The sequence below is a fragment of the Phyllobates terribilis genome, unplaced genomic scaffold (genome assembly GCF_046119375.1).
Source record: "Phyllobates terribilis strain yellow unplaced genomic scaffold, ASM4611937v1 Scaffold_3__8_contigs__length_932513732, whole genome shotgun sequence".
Classification (NCBI taxonomy): Eukaryota; Metazoa; Chordata; class Amphibia; order Anura; family Dendrobatidae; genus Phyllobates; species Phyllobates terribilis.
Window position 1 is genome coordinate 393,346,731 of NW_027362763.1, and position 17,946 is coordinate 393,364,676.

General features: G+C 38.5%; 1 protein-coding gene across 3 annotated transcripts in view; it reads left to right on the plus strand.

The window, feature by feature from the left end:
* COL19A1 (collagen type XIX alpha 1 chain) overlaps positions 1 to 17,946 on the plus strand; it is a 1,587,177-nt gene that overhangs the window by 334,987 nt on the left and 1,234,244 nt on the right. For all 3 annotated transcript variants that reach the window (XM_073675502.1, XM_073675503.1, XM_073675504.1), the window contains exon 12: positions 7,929 to 7,973. In XM_073675502.1, the coding sequence (XP_073531603.1) occupies positions 7,929 to 7,973 (45 nt within the window). The remainder of the gene's footprint in view (positions 1 to 7,928; positions 7,974 to 17,946) is intronic.

Sequence of the window (17,946 nt, forward strand, 5' to 3'; positions counted from 1 at the left end):
TAAGGGGATTGCCATCAATTCCCACTCGGGCATGATGTATTCGTAGATGCCTTTAACTGTCTTTGAAATACAATGAACAATTTTTTCTTTCTTATAAAGTAATAGAACATCATTAGGATATGCCAGAGCTGGGACAATGGGTAGGCAGGTAGGCACTCTAGGGCCCTACCTCCAACCTCCCCAAGGGGAGCGCACTTTGGGGAAAAAGTGACATTGCTGAATGCCTGCGGTCACCCGTCAACTCCTCCAGGCCGCAGGCATTCAGGACTGTGACGACTGGAGTGCTGGCATACAGGTGAGCAGTGTCTGTCACTGACACCACTCACCCTTCTCTCTGCCTGCGCCCTGGCCATTTCTCCCTCTTTACACTCAATTTTTATTTAGGTCTGTCAGACGCAAATACAATTGATGTCAGCGCCACCCAGGACAGGAGCAGAAGAGCTGTAATCAGCTCCCTGCTCCCCCGGGAACTCCATCAGAATGCAGGCCACTTCCGTCCTGTGCCCTATTGGAGATGGCATGGAGGAGACATCTGATGCAGTGAAGTCATGTTATTAAGTGCCCACTGCTGTACTTCGTAGAAGGGGAGATGGAGTTGCACTGAACGGGAGCTTGGATTAGGTGAGTATAATCTTTTTTTAATTTTTTTATATCAGTTTACCAATGCAAGAGGGACATTACAAGAGGGGCTGGATATGGTGACATACAAGGAGATGGCTGAGGGGTTTGCTGTGAGTACATATGTGGAGCTGGCTGTGGGGACATACGAGGTGATGGCTGTGGGGACATACATTGGGCTGGCTGTGGGAACATATGTGGGACTAGCTGTGGGTACATAAGAGGGGATCGCTTTGGGGCTGGCTGTGGGGACATGCATGGGGCTGGCTGTGGGGACTTGTGAGGGGATGGCTGTGGAGATGTCTGTGGGAACATATGTGGAGCTGTCTGTAGGGACATACGTGGAGCTGGCTGTGGGGACATACGTTGGGCTGATTGTGGGAATCTAACAAGAGGAGCTGGCTGTGGGGAAATAACAAGAGGGGTTGTGGGAGACATTATAATATATGGGAAACTGTGGGGACATATGAGGGAATGGCTGTGGGGACATATGTTGGGCTGGCTGTGGGGACATAAGAGGGGATTACTGTGGGGCTCGCTGTGGGGACATACGTGGGGCTGGATGTGGAGACTTATGTCGGGTAGTCTATAGGGACATATGTGGGGCTGGCTGTAGGAACTTATGGGGGGCTGGCTGTGGGGACTAGCGAGGGGATGATGTGGTGCAGGCTGTGGGGACATACGTGAGCTGACTGTGGGGACATAACAAGAATGGCTGTGGAGGACATTATATTATATGTGAAACTGTGGGAACACTATACTGGGGGATTTGGAGACATCATACTGTAAAGGGGGCTGTAGTGGTCATATTTTATTGGGGGCTGTGGTGGTTATCATACTGCATGGAGGACTGTGGTGGACATCATAGTGTATATTGAGAGCTGTTCTAGAGAATGGATATGGAGAGAGGGCAGAGTGAAACGGGGCCAAAGTTTGGATAGAGGATAGCATGGCGGGGTGATAGTGTAAGAGAAAAAAGTGGAGACGGCACAGCATTGGTATACACACGTGGTCAAAATTGTTGATACCCACAATGGTCACAGACATAACTTGAATCTGACAAAAGTAATAATAAATTAAAAATCTATGGAAATAAACAAATGAAAGTCACTCACTGCTTTTCAACCCTGCTTCCACAGAATTAAAAAAAAAATTTAACTCATGAAATAGTCCTGGACAGAAATGATGATACTCGTAACTTAATATTTTGTTGAACAACCTTTTAAGGCAAACACTGCAATCAAACGATTCCTGTAACTGTCAATGAAACTTCTTCACCTCTCAATGGGTATTTTCGCCCACTCCTCATGAGCAAACTGCTCCAGTTGTCTCGTGTTTGAAGGTTGCCTTTTCCAGACAGCATGTTTCAGCTCTTTCCAAAGATGCTCAGTAGGATTTAGGTCAGGGCTCATAGAAGGCCACTTCAGAATAGTCCAATGTTTTCCTCTTAGCCATTCTTGGGTGTTTTTAGCTGTATGTTTAGTGTCATTATCCTGTTGCAAGACCCATGACCTGCGACTGAGACCAAGCTTTCTGACACTGGGCAGCACATTTCTCTCTAGAATCCCCTGATAGTCTTTAGATTTCATTGTACCCTGCACAGATTCAAGACACCCTGTGCCAGATGCAGCAAAGCAGGCCCAGAACATAACAGAGCCTCCTCCATGTTTCACAGTAGGGACAGTGTTCTATTCTTGATATGCTTAATTTTTTCATCTATGAACATAGAGCTGATGTGCCTTGCCAAAAACTTCCATTTTTGTCTCATCTGTCCATAGGATTCTCCCAGAAGCTTTGTGGCTTGTCAACATGTAGTGTGGCAAATTCCAGTCTGGCTTTTTTATAATTTTTTTTTCAACTATGGTGTTCTCCTTGGTCCCATGAAGTCCACTTTGGATCAAACAACGACTGATGGTGCGATCTGACACTGATGTTCCTTGAGCTTGAAGTTCACCTTTAATCTCTTTAGAAGTTATCCTGGGCACTTTTGTTACCATTCGTATTATCCGTCTCTTTGGTTTGTCATCAATTTTCCTCCTGTGGCCACATCCAGACCCCTGTGATGCTAATTAGTGGACACAACTTGATTTAACATGTCCCTTTTGTCACATTATTTTCAGGGGTACCATCATTTCTGTCCAGGCCTATTTCATGAGTTTAATTCTTTAAAAAATTCTGTGGAAGCAGGGTTGAAAAGCAATGACTGACTTTCATTTGTTCATTTCCATAGATTTTTAATTTATTATTACTTTTGTCAGATTCAGGTTATTTCTGTGACCATTGTGGGTTTTTCTTTCATTAAATGAGGGGTACCAACAATTTTGACCATGTGTGTAGGCCATGGTTCATAAGGGCTGATGGTGTGGTGGTTACAGCTGATAATAGCAAACAGTGTGGTAGTTACAGCTCATTAAGGCGGAGAGAGTGGAACCTATATCTCATAAGAGGCTTATTTAGGTAATAATATGGGCAGATATTTTTATGCAGAGAGCATTTTAATGACACTTATTTTTAAGGGCACTGTGTCAGGATGTGCTACAGAAGACTGGAAAAGAGGGAATCTGAAGAAATGAGTTGTGGATATGAAAAGTTATCATGGTGTCAGGACAAGATGGAGACGAAAAGAAAGAAGCGAGTTATAGAAGATGTGACCTATAAAGTACTTGGATGTAAACGTTCACTAGTTGATACTGACTACGTCTCATACTGTGGCTCCTGTAGGATCCATAGTCTGATATAGACTAAAAACATCCATTCCCAGCATTTCCTTACCATTGTTAAAGACATACTGGAAGTTGTATGTTCATTTGATACAAATGTATAGGGACCTGACTTGACATTACAGTTGATTGCTGTACTAAGCTTGGTGATGTATTCATGTACATGTGTATTTATTCACTAACATTGGTTCTCATGATTTATTCATGTACTGATTGAGATTCTGGTGATGCATTAATGTACTGATGGTGGTTCTGGTGACATATACATGTTCTGATGTTGTATTTATTTACTGACGGTGGTTCTGGTGATGCAGTCACGTACTGATGGAGGTTTTGGTGCCATGTTCATGCATTGATGGTGGTTATCTGACCCTCGGAGGGGGAGGAGGAGTTGCTTTAGGGGTCCTTTTACCTCAGTCTCTAACCCATTCCTTTACTTGGGGGCTGAGAGTTCATCGAGATAAGGGGGGACGCTATCAGCTTCATCTATCTAAGACACCAGAATACCTTGCCCCTGCCCTGGGATATGCTATCACTTAGTTCATACTGACAATGAAGGAGCAACAACACTGGTTTAAGGCAACATTCACTTATATGTTTTCCCTATACAATGGTACTCCAAACTTGAATGGTTCCATGCCTTATATTATCATATATCATATGTCATAGCAGTTCTTGTAAGATATGTATTTTATGCAAAACATTCATATTGTATGAGGGGGATAAAATGTATCATGTATTTTGAAGCTACCAAACACTGCATCCGTCTTATAAAATGTTTCCTCTGAACTCTGCTGTCACAAGTTATGTTGACATCGTAGCAGCTGAATGTATCATGATGCCACATCAACCAAAAATGTAGAATTATGTAACCAGTCAAACAGCTGCTTGAAAGTCTAGAACATTTTGTTAGTTCAAATTCTGTGCAACTCAATCATTAAACTAGAATCTTACACTGTATGTAACAAATGCTACTGTATCAGTGTATGGTTTAGCAAATAAATATAAACCTTTTGGCAGGAATTTATGTGCACAAAATGTCTGGATCTATGGATTGGAATTTCTCTGTTCTATACAAATGAGATACATTTTATTTTTACAATACAACTCTGAAAAACAAAAAAAACTATTAAGGTAATCAATATTTCATATGCTTACATTCTATGTACAGTATGTCCATTTAAAAAGATATCCAATCGGTCCACTTTTCTTACATACCCTTAGAGGGGTTTTCTACACATAATTTGCTCATTAGTGGCGGCTGAGCCCAAGGATCTGCACCCATTAGTGGCATGAGGTATTCTTATCCCCAAAGGGGCACTTTTTTTGGATACCTGGCTAAATGATCCATTCATTTTATTTGGGGCTTCTGGAAAAGGCCACGTGCTGCACTTGGCAGTTTCAAAGAGAATGAATGAAACTGGGGTGGAGCATGTGCACTACCGCTCCATTCTAATGTGGATAAGTCTGCAATTCTGCTAGTCCCTGTGGATCCCAGGGGTCATACCCCCACCGATCCACAAGATGTCGCCTATCCTTGATAGGCAATAACTTGTTTTCACAAGAATAACCCATTTAAGTTAGAAGTAGTTCAAATGAGGCATGCTGATAAACATAGTTTTTAACCCTGGAACACATTTCAAGATAAGAGACAAATGAAAAAGATATATTTCTCTGTTTCTGTTATCTAGTTTCAATTTTCCTTAAAGGAAATAAGATTCAAAATGGTGGTAGAAAATGTAGTGAGTCAGACCTTCAAGGGATTACATTTTTTTTTAAGTTCTTCAGAATTCTGCAAAATACAAAAACAAGGCATAGTCACCTTAAAAGGAACCTGTTGTGTAAAAAAAAAAAGCTATTAACCTGCAAATATGGGGTTAATCTGCAGGTTAATAGCGATCTGACACTGTGTGGCCTCCTCTCTGACAGCCCTGACATCGGGAGAGAATGAACTTTAATTCGCTCGGCAGCCTCGCTCATTGATTCACAGGGGTGGCACTGGCATGATTTCAGTCACCACTCTGTGCATAGAAAGCGGTGGCTGTAAATGCGCCCCCAGCACTGACTGTCAGCGGATTCAGTATTAGAGCTGGCTGTCAGTCAGTGCCGAGGCACGGTTACAGCCACTTCTCACTGTGCACAGAGCAGTGACTAAAACTGTGCCGATGCCACCCCTATGACTGAATGAGCGAGGCTGCCTGGGGGAATAAAGTTCATTTTCACCCAGTGTCGAGGTTCTCAGTGCGGCGGCCGCATGGTGTTGGAACAATATTCACCTGCAGATTAACACCATACATGCAGGTTAATAGCAAGATCCTTTTAATGATCCTCCTCTGCTCCTTTTTAATGCTGCCATGTCCAACAGCCACTTTCTATACTTTCCATTTTGACTAAACAGGCATATGATTCATTGGCTGCAGCCAAAGTGTCAACACTGCAACCAGTTATTGTCTGCAGTGGTCACAGGCACATTCAGCTGGTAGATGCAATGCAGTAAGCTGACTGTTCTTTCTTTACTTTATAGCTTTCTGAAGGGCTTCCAAAACGACGGGAATTTTACTCCCCTTTTTGGATTCCAGGAGAAAAACAAAATATTTTCATGCAAGTTTTGTTCTTCAGCAGTTTTTGATTTAAATAACTGAATATGCAAACAATTAAAATAGAATTAAACTATGAAATATTGCATATGTAAAGATTAAGGTGCAATTTTGATCCAACTATATTGTACTTTCTATAGCAATATAATGTATTTATTTATGCAAGTGTTTTGATATGCGATAAGTTATCAGTTGTTATGCTTACTCCAGTAATGCTGTACCATCATTTTGAAATTATTTATAAAAAATGTTTAATAATTTTAAAAAAAATCTATAATCCAATTTTCATTAATCAGTCACGTAAACAAGTAAAAACAATCAAAACATTGAAGTACATATCAAGTATCCTCACACTTTTAATTGGCAGGACAATAACATGATGTTTATTACTAAGGTTGATGGTATAAAAATGAAAACAAAAGCTCTCTTATGCATTTTGCAATTATTAAAAAAAATAATTATGCATTAAGCACAACCATATGTGTAACCGAAAAAGTTGCTTTAACCCCCTTTGCACACTTGAGTGTAATTGTATGTCCAGCACTTTGGTCCGCATGAGTGGTGGAAGCTCTAAAACTGAGCTCCCTCCACACATGGTAGATGCTAGCAATCTGACATTACTGGCATCTCTGTCTAATAGCAGAAGTCGGAGCTGAGCTCCAATCACTGCTGGCAACCATTTAGATGCTGCTGTCAATCAATGACAGCAGCAATTAAATGATATCACTGCCAATGTGTGCAAGCATCCGCTCCCTTTGTCTCCCGAAATGCGATCACGGAGCACCAATAGGTTACCATAGCACCTGGGAGCCTGCTGAAGGCACCAATAGCTGCCAACTCGGTCCTTTTGTAAGGCTCTGACACAGGCTGAGCGTCATAGGAGAACCTAGATTTTTCCCTATGTACTTCAATACTGTGGTATTATAGTATATAATATTAGTGATTGCATGATTGCAGGTTCAAGTTAACTTAAGGTAATACTTGTAAATTAAAATGAAGTAAAAAAAAATATTTTTAAAATATATAAAAAAAAAATATAAACCTTCAAATACTCTCCTTTTCCTCCATTAAAAATAAAGAAATGTAAAAAAAAATGTAAAGTCAAACATCTGGTAGTATCACATCCAAAAAAGGTACAACAAGAGGTATGAATAAAATTTTACCTCGCCACACAAAAAATAAGCCCTCAAACCGCCCCATGCACAGAAAAATAAAAACGTTATTGGTCTTGGAATATGGCAACATAAACCAAAAATTGTTATTTCAAGCTAAATTTATTTTTCGTCACTTAAATAAAACAAAACCATGCAACTATGAACCTGGAGATTGTTACCATTTCATTTGTACCATACATGATGGCAGAATTGCATTTCTTTTTCACACCATATCATCCCACTTTTCTCATTTTTCAATCCATTTTATGGTTAAATTAATTGGGTAATTCAAAACTGCACTAAATCCCACAGAAAGCAAGCTCTCATATGGCTATGCCATGTCAATGGAAAAATATAAAAAAGTATGGCTCCTCAAAGAAGAGGAGGAAAAACTAAAAGCACAAAAATGAATAATTATCCTGACTTCAAGGGGGTTAAATATACAGCTTATCCAACAGATAACAAGGCTGAAAAAAAAGCTACAGTATAGAGCCTTAAAGCTAATAGCTAACTGAATGTGAATAGGCTTTGGTCCATAAATGGTTAGCTTAAGGATGATTAAAAACTATCCAATGAAAACACACAGGAAAAGCGATTTACAACCCACCGGATAAGTGGTCATCAAGTCAGCATTGCGATTGCACATAATTAATATTTTTTAAATATGTTAGTGACTTGTTTGTATCTTTCTGAGAACTTTTTTTTTTACTTTCTCATGTGGCAGTAGATATAACCTTTTTATTTTTGTAATTATGTTCAAAAATATACGTTTTGTTTCTAAAACTGACATAAAGTATATAATTTATTTATCACTTTTTTTTTGTTTTGTTTTTGGACAGGGAGATCCTGGTCTTGAGGGTAATAAAGGAGAAAAAGGAGATGTGGTATGTATTTCTTCTTATGTAATCAAATAAAATCCAAGGCCCAGTTCTCTTTTTCAACATTATTAACTACAGTCATGCTCCCATACAGAAGGCAGAGATGGTTTATTACCATTTCTGCCATGTCGATCACTGTATATACAGCGCTGAGCAAGTGCTGTGTATGCAGTAATAGGAAGCTGTAATAGCACTTCCTCCCCCAGACCCAGCAGTTATGTGTTTGCTAGGTGTTGGGAGGGAGAAGGAGCTGCTGAGTTCCAAGATACCCAGACTGCTCTGTTAGGCATCCGGGAAGCTGAATTTACCAGCCCCAGTTACAGGTGAAATCAGAATAAAAAGAAAAGTTTTTAAATGTTGAAATGCTCCCTTAAAGTCTTCTATGACTATGTGAAATAAATAAAAAATAAATAAGTAAAATTAAGTAAAAAAAAAAAAAGAAAACAAATACATTTTAAAAAAATCCTCAATCCAAATAACTATGACCAGCCCCACCTCTATCGAAAAAAAGGCATCCAATCTATAAAAATAATTGCAACAGAAAGAAATTTTAAAATGTATTTTAACATACACGTTTTTCCTTTGTTTCCCTACTGATATCAGTAATTTTTTTAAAGAGTATGAAAGTAACATAAAAAGCCCCACATATCAAGAAAAAAATGTAAAAAGTTCTTGAATATCTGAATGAGAAAAAGTTTTACAAGTCCTTATACCTACCGCATGTACTAAAACCACCCAAAATGGTCAGGAAGGGGGTTAAATGATCTGATCTTGAACTGGTTAATATTTTTATGTGTTGAAACCTAAGTTATTTCTTTAACCTGACATTTAATTTCAATGCATTCTATAGTCTTCAGTGTGACTTGCTACATTATGCCAGTAAGCAGTTTAACAGGCAGCAGAGCAGGAGCAGAGAGACAAAAATCCGCAGTATACAATTTCCTATAATTTTGTCTTGGCGTCGTCTCTGCTGCTCTGCTGCTAAGGATGGATTAGACTTTAAAACAGGCAGTGTACAGCAACTTACACAGGATGGAAATCCCTTGTGACCACTGATTTGGAATAATTTTTCAAGGACAAGGAACATATATTTTATAATAACGTTATTTGTACACTGCTTATTTAGCAAATTAAATTAAGTTGCCTGAAAATCTTCTGACCATTTAAGTATATTTTCTTTTTCTAGCTATAGATACATGCAGAATGATAAAGTTGACCTAAAATGAATAAATTGTGTGTTCGACTGTTCGTACAAAATATTAAGTATAAAAAAGCAAATCAATTACATGTAGAATATTGTACATACCTGCAAACTTAAATGGTTTCTATTACCAGTTTCAACAGTGTAGTCTTCTTAATGTAAAACAGTCAAATAATATAATCTTACATATCACTACATTTTTGTTGACATTTTGTAGCACCAGGTTAATATGATGGTATACAATGTATGGCTGATGAGATATTAATAAGGGAATATAGTAAGTGACCCTGTGATATGAGAATAAAAGACCACATTTCCTAGAAATGCAATAGAATGTGAGATAAGTCACTGTAACACCATAGATCAGAATGAAGTACACTGAAATACACCATTTATCAAATGCACATGAATACCACAATAGTTACTAAATTGCTTTTTGAGCCGTCATGGCTGGAAATTGATTCAAGTATTTATATTTTATTTTATGCTTCTGGCAAACTTATACTACTGGAGCTGCTATCTTTCATAGGAATGCAAATTCCAATATCCATATTAAACTATAAAGAGAAGAGTAATATGAAACGACTTGGTTTCTGCACCTCTCTAGAGGGACCTAAAGCTTGAGGCAAGATAATTCCAGCTTCAAGAGGTTTCATGGTGTTATCATCTGCATTTCCGAAAATAGCCCTTTTTGACTATCTGTAGTATCTGTTAAGCTTTGCAAATAGGTTTTGATTTCTTGAGATGGGCACCTTTCTCCAGCTTGGAATGACTTGTTAATTATTTACAAGTGCCTTAGCAGCTGTGTCAAATTTTTAGGAGATTTGAGACACGTTGGTTGATGTCATGGATATAAATTTGCAGTTGTTGCTGCCATTCCTTTATTGTTGTGCTGAGATTGAGATCATGTTCAGTTTGAGGCATCATGTACTTATCATAATATCTTTACTGGGATCTTGCCTATAATTTTACATTTATATATTTTTTTTATGTTGTCCTTTGGCTTTTTGTTCTTGGATCAAATAAATATGCGCATTCTTTTTTTTGTAGACTAGTGAAAAAGCTTCACTGTGTCATGGTTAACAGATTTCTATTGATTACGACCTAGCAAACCTTAGTTATACTGCAACTGTTTCAAAATATTTATTATTTATTCCTCTTTGGAGAATTTACTGTATACTATTTAGAATAGTATAAAGTAACATAGTAAGATATACAGTATACGAGGGAATACCCCCAAAAAACGAGAATTACGTATTTAAATATTTTTTATTCAAGATAACATTTTGAAAACATTAATCGCCTTCAAAATACTGTCCATTAGATGATATGCACTTGTCCCAACGGTTTTCCACTATTGGAAACATTTTTTATATTTTTCTGAACTAATACTGTTAAGTGCCTCCAGCTATTATTTCTTAGCCTCTTCTACGTGCTGAAAACACTTTCCCTTTAGGTTTTACTTCATTGTTGAAAATAAGAAGAAGTCGAAGGGGGCTAGGTGAGGTGAGTAAGGGGGATGCCTCTGACTTTTTGTCAAAAGTCATCACAGGGGATGAATCTTGGTGTTGCATCTATGATCCTGAAACAAAACAGCAGTCTTGCCAGTGGAACACCGCTTCATCGCCCAGACAAAAAAAAAATACGGGAAGTGAAATCAAATTTGAAGTCCATGATGGTTTGTTTTTTCAACATCAAAGGAGTTGTTCACATTGAATTTGTTCTTCATGGCCAGCACAGTGAACTAACTTTGCTATCTGCAAGTGCTGAAGCGATTGCGTGAGGCAGTGAGAAAAAAACTACCCGAATTGTGGTGATCAGGGGACTGGAAGCTTCATCATGACAATGCGCCTGCCCACATAGCGTTGAAAATCAACCTGTTTTTGGTGAAAAATGGCATGACAATGGTTTTTCATCCCCCTTACTCATCCGACCTAGCTTCCTGCAACTTTTTCTTTTTCGCAAGAATGAAGAAAAACCTAAAGAGAAAGCATTTTCAGGGCATAGAAGAGGTTAAGAAAAAATGGCTGGAGACATTTAACAGCATTAATTCAAAAGAATATAAAAAATATTTCGAACAGTGGAAAATCAGTTGAAACAAGTGCATATCATTTAATGGACAGTATTTTGAAGGATATTAATGTTTTCAAGATGTTATATTAAATAAAAAAATGTAAATAAGTAATTCTCTTGGTTTTTTGGGTACCCCTCGTATGTTATATATAGTATGTTATTTTTATACAGTTTATTATTTTATATTAAAAAAATGGCATTGCTAGTTTCCGATTAAGATGAGTTATCAAAAAGTGTTATATGTTATTTCATTTGTGAAGGAGATGGAAATTAGGGATGAGCAGATGAGGCAAAATTCGAATTCGCCTGTTCACTCAATTTGTCACAAGAAATTTGGTGGAGAAGAAGTTCTCGAAGAATTTAATGTCTCTTATTATGCTTTGGGGACTCCAAAGAGCCCAAAGCAAAAGAAAGGTCACATTAAAAAAAAAAAATCATCATATTATCCTTTGCTCACCCATCGGGCACTTCCACTTCTCACTGCCACGCATCCAGTCCTTGCTTCTAGGGATGAGCGAACCTGTGGAAGTTCTGGTTCCGCAGAACTTTAGTCCAAAGTTCGGTTCGGGTACCAGAACTTGACCCGAACTTGAACGTGGACCCAAGCCACATATAAGTCAATGGGAACCTGAACTTTGGTGCTGTAAAATGGTCATAGTATGGGCTAGGAGGCTGCAGAAGGAAGCAAAGTGGAGGTAAGAGCACGACAATGGACAATTGCCCTGCAAACATACAGTACAGACCAAAAGTTTGGACACACCTTCTCATTTAAAGATTTTTCTGTATTTTCATGACTATGAAAATTGTAATTCACACTGAAGGCATCAAAACTATGAATTAACACACGTGGAATTATATACTTAACAAAAAAGTGTGAAACAACTGAAAATATGTCTTATATTCTAGGTTCTTCAAAGTAGCCACCTTTTGCTTTGATGACTGCTTTGCACACTCTTGGCATTCTCTTGATGAGCTTCAAGAGGTAGTCACCGGAAATGGTTTTCACTTCACAGGTGTGCCCTGTCAGGTTTAATAAGTGGGATTTCTTGCCTTATAAGTGGGGTTGGGACCATCAGTTGTGTTGTGCAGAAGTCTGGTGGATACACAGCTAATAGTCCTACTGAATACACTGTTAGAGTTTGTATTATGGCAAGTAAAAAGCAGCTAAGTAAAGAAAAACGAGTGGCCATCATTACCTTAAGAAATGAAGGTCAGTCAGTCTGAAAAATTGGCAACATTTGAAAGTGTCCCCAAGTGCAGTTGCAAAAACCATCAAGCGCTGCAAAGAAACTGGCTCACATGAGGACCGCCCCAGGAAAGGAAGACCAAGAGTTACCTCTGCTTCTGAGGATAAGTTTATCCGAGTCACCAGCCTCAAAAATCGCAGGTTAACAGCAGCTCAGATTAGAGACCGGGTCAATGCCACACAGAGTTCTAGCAGCAGACACATCTCTTCAACAACTGTTAAGAGGAGACTTTGTGCAGCAGGCCTTCATGGTAAAATAGCTGCTAGGAAACCACTGCTAAGGACAGGAAACAAGCAGAAGAGACTTGTTTGAGCTAAAGAACACAAGGAATGGACATTAGACCAGTGGAAATCTGTGCTTTGGTCTGATGAGTCCAAATTTGAGAACTTTGGTTCCAACCACCGTGTCTTTATGAGACGCAGAAAAGGTGAACGGATGGACTCTACATGCCAGGTTCCCACCATGAAGCATGGAGGAGGAGGTGTGATGGTGTGGGGGTGCTTTGCTGGTGACTCTGTTGGGGATTTATTCAAAATTGAAGGCATACTGAACCAGCATGGCTACCGCAGCATCTTGCAGCGGCATGCTATTCCATCCGGTTTGCGTTTAGTTGGACCATCATTTATTTTTCAACAGGACAATGACCTCAAACACACCTCCAGGCTGTGTAAGGGCTATTTGACCAAGAGGGAGAGTGATGGGGTGCTACGCCAGATGACCTGGCCTCCACAGTCACCAGACCTGAACCATATCGAGATGGTTTGGGGTGAGCTGGACCGCAGAGTGAAGGCAAAAGGGCCAACAAGTGCTAAGCATCTCTGGGAACTCCTTCAAGATTGTTGGAAGACCATTTCCGGTGACTACCTCTTGAAGCTCATCAAGAGAATGCCAAGAGTGTACAAAGCAGTCATCAAAGCAAAAGGTGGCTACTTGTAAGAACCTAGAATATAAGACATATTTTCAGTTGTTTCACACTTTTTTGTTAAGTATATAATTCCACATGTGTTAATTCATAGTTTTGATGCCTTCAGTGTGAATGTACAATTTTCATAGTCATGAAAATACAGAAAAATCTTTAAATGAGAAGGTGTGTCCAAACTTTTGATCTGTACTGTATGTGGATAGGAAAATTACTTAACATAATCTAGAATAAAAAAATGTAAAAAATAATAATCTTGAACCAGAAGGTGGAGGTCCAAGTGGAGGAGTGGAGCAGTGCCTTGCATGTGTAGTTTACTGTACTTGTTAATAAATAAATACATTAAATAAAGACTTGGGTTACCCCCTATTTTAATAACCAGCCAAAGGAAATCAAACAGCTGTGAGCTGGTCTTTTTTTGCTGGGAAAGGGCCAATATACATGGAGCTTCCTAGCCTATTAATATCAGCCCCCAGCTGTCTGCTTTGCCTTTGCTGCTTTTTAAAATTGGGGGACTCTAAAAAAAGATGTGTAAGCTAAGGCAAAACACAGCTGGGGGCTGTTATTAATAAGCTGGGAAGGTCCATGGATATTGGCCCCTTCCCAGCCTAATAAGAGCATCCCTCAGCTGCCCCAGAATTGCCTACGCTAATCAGAGCACAATGGCTGTGCCTTCCGTGATCTGGCATACTTAGCATGGCTGTGATGGTTGCTGAAGTGCTCACAGCCAAAAAGCTTGTTGATTGACTGCGCTGCAGCCTTTCAACAAGCTTTATTAAGCAACTTGACAGTAAAGTAGACTTCTCACAGTCTTCCGGGAGAAGTTCATATTCGAAGTACAGCACCGGACACTAGGTGTCCAGTATGAACCCCAAATTTTACAGTTTGGGTTCGCTCATCCCTACTCACCTCATCTTCTGATTCTCTGTCACTCACATTGGAATCTATGGTCCTCTTGCGCTGCGTCAGACTTCCTGGTGTCAAGGTGCCCGGGAGGGGTATGCTCAGGTGTGCTGGAGGTGATCAAAGCACATCATGGTGTCATGATGACATTGACCTCCCATGTGCCTGCACATAAGACTCCCATGATACATGGAAGTCCTGTGCAATTTGAGAGGACCAAAAGTTCCATGGCTAGTGTCGGATCAGAAGATGGTGCGAAGACCAGATAGGTATCCCTCAGTAGCGGAAGAGCTGGAGAGGTGAGCAGTGAGGTTAGTAAAATTATACTTTTTATTTTTTTTAAACCGTTTGATGGCATACTATAGTTCAGGAAAACCATTCACAGTAGCAAATTAAAGAAAGTCCGCACTTTGGAGAAGGCAGATTTTTATAAAATTCAAGTATAATTCAATTCAACTGGAATTTATTCATTAATCTTTAGCGCATATAGAATATAATAATGAAAAGCAGATACAAGATTAACGTTTACTGTTGCTGTATAATCTAATGTTATATTAGGACTCATACTAACTGCTAAATAGTAATCGACTTTTCAGATTCCAAGAATGTAAATCATTTGTACTTCTACATTGCAATCTGTTTTACAAAGGAGTTCATTGGGCCAACCAAAGGAAATGATTTAGTAGGGCTTACATTTAAATTTATACAAAGCATATATGTATTGACTTTAATTGCACGTACAAGGTATATGTTTATTAAGGTAAAAAAAATTATTTGTGCATCAACCCATGAGAAAGAAACCCCATTGGAAAGTAATTGTCACCAGATAGGGTTCTTCTCTGTCCTGTTGGGTTGCAATACTCAGTTGTTCCAGTCTGAACCTTAATGCACTCATACATGTTTTCCAGATCTAGATGTTGGTTGTCTTTGCTGTCCTTTCACTGGCAAAGCATAGCCCTCATTTTAGAAACCATACTGACACTGATTGCATTATAACTACCTTGCCTCTTGAATGGCAATTCTAAAGGTGTGAAATGTCATAAAATAGACTCGGTCATAATGTAAGTTATTTAAAGAATAGATTTTATTTATCTAGTTAACAGTGTCACAAATGTGAAACTCCATTCTAGAATGCAGGTTAGAAGCTATAAAAAGGCATTGGAAACTCCTTAAGAGTCATCGTTTAGGAACTTGGACAAGAAAACCTCTATGTCGAGGAAAAGTTTGGTGAACCATGGCTGAATGATTGCTCTTTCCTTATTTTAGGAAGGCTAATAGCCATTTTTATAACCGTGACATAAAACAGCCTGACATGTTAAACAGTTTTAGTAAGGTAAAAAAGTATAAATGCAAAAGTTAAAATTGGTTACTGCTTTGGTGCCACCACAAACCTCCCTCAATAAGGCTATGTTCTCATGTCCGTTAATCATCAGTTAGAATGGATCCAGCAGCAATTCACTGACAAAAAAGTTCTGCAGACACAACATTTTTATCCGCCTGAAAAAACGGATTTCAACTGGATCCATATTTTTAACATTTAAGTCTATGGAAAACAGATCCATTAAATGGGTTTTCCCACAAACAAAAGTTAATTTTATAAATTGTCTGTGTCTGACCGTGTACAGAACATACCACAGCTCCTGGGCAGGGGAGGAAGCAAACGACAATACAGACATTACAGCAGGGGATCGCAGAGGATTCATGTTGTGAGGTAAAACATTTCACTGCCTGTTTTTAAGCAATATTTTACCTCACAAAATGAATCCTCTGTGATCCCCTGCTGTAATGTCTGTATTGTCTTTTGCTTCCTCCCCTGCCCAGGAGCTGTGGTATGTTCCGTACACGGTCAGACACGGCCAATTTTTAAAATAAACTTTTGTTCGTGGGAAAACCCCTTTAAGTTGCAATCCATTTTTCTCCCATTTAAAAAGGACCCACTTTTTCCTTACGGGATCAGTTTCAAATAAGTTCAAATGTCTAGTAGTATATGTAAAATATGCATTTTTCCACCTTCAGTAGGCAAAAAATGGATCCTTTTCAAATGGCAGAAAAATGTATGGCTATTTAACAAATACGTTTTCCATAGACTTCAATGTTAAAAAAAACAAATCCAGTTGAAATCCGTTTTTTTTCAGGTGGACAAAAAAGTTGTGTCTACACCAATTGTTGCTGAATCTGTTCTAACTGATGATTACTGGACTTGTGAACTTAACCTTAAAAAGGCATGGTTCTTATTTGATTCCAGATCCTTTATCTTGGATCATGTTGGTTTAGTTAATGCTTCATTCTTTGTCGAGATGAGTCTTCCATGCAAATTTTTGATCCACTTTAAAAAAGTAATGGGTCTGGCTAATTTGTTCATCCTTCTTGAACTGCCTCTTTGCAAATGTAAGGGGTGCCTTTGCCCCTTAGAAAGTCAAGCTTTGCCCTATCTTGTTTCAATTAAGCTAAAGGCAATATTTGTGCAAGTGCCATAATAGAGCCAAACAGGTTAAACGGTATTTAATAAGTTAAATATTGCAAAATCTTAAAAAATAATTAATATTAAAATATTTAAATTGATAATTGTTTTGTTATAACACAACCATCCTTTAGTTAGAGTTATAAAGTCATTCTTGTTTGTCAAGTGTCTGATACTTATTGAAAAAAGTAATGGGCCATGCAGAGTTATCCCACTGCCTCATAGCAAATATAAGGGGTGCCTTTGCAAAATGTATGCCACGAAAACTGGTACAAAAAAAAGCAACTGTCCATGATCTTATTTCAAAATTTCACCCTTACATTTTATAAATAATTTATCTTACATTTCCACAAGAGCCAAAAAACGTGTCTACTTATACTAGATCCAAAGTGTTCAAAGCTTGTGAGTTGGCAATTACGGTATATTTGGTATTTCTGTCATCAGCTTACTAGGAATCCTCTCTTCCATATGAAATATGATTGTCCTAGATACAATGTAGCCTTGCTATGCTTGCAGTTTATTTAGAAAATATAATGCTTTTTACATTCTTGACACAAATTAGTTTTTATCTTAAGAAACAGGTAGCTGTCTAAGATTCTGATATATTCTGGCTTCAGTGGAATTTAGGTTGCACCTGAGTCGCCTTCCATAATCATAATTCAGTCAATACTACAATGCTACTATCGCAAAGCTAGTATGATTAATACACATTTTTTCAGCATTGTTCTGTATGGCTCAGCTACAAATACATATACATTGCTATAATACATTGTACATTTTATAAAGTAATAGAAATATTTTATACATCAGAATAATAAAACAGTGATTATAGAATTAACTATTTTGCTGGAAAGTTCTTAATACTTAACTAATGGGTATGAGGGTTCAATTAAAACTGCAAAAACTTTTTCAAGTTTTAATTTGAGATTGTGGAAATATGGAAATAGGGATGTAGACCCCGATTCATCAAGACTGGCATTTTTCATGCTGATCCTGATGAGAGGACTGGTTGGAGTATAAGGGATACCTCTTAATGAATCCGGCATGGTGTGAAGTGGTGTGCCCCCCAGTGTATGCATAAGGTTCACCACTGCTCGTCATACATTAGTTGAGCAGTGGACACTATGCCCTATCATACCCCTATCCAACCCCAACTTCGCGCAGCTGAGCAAAAA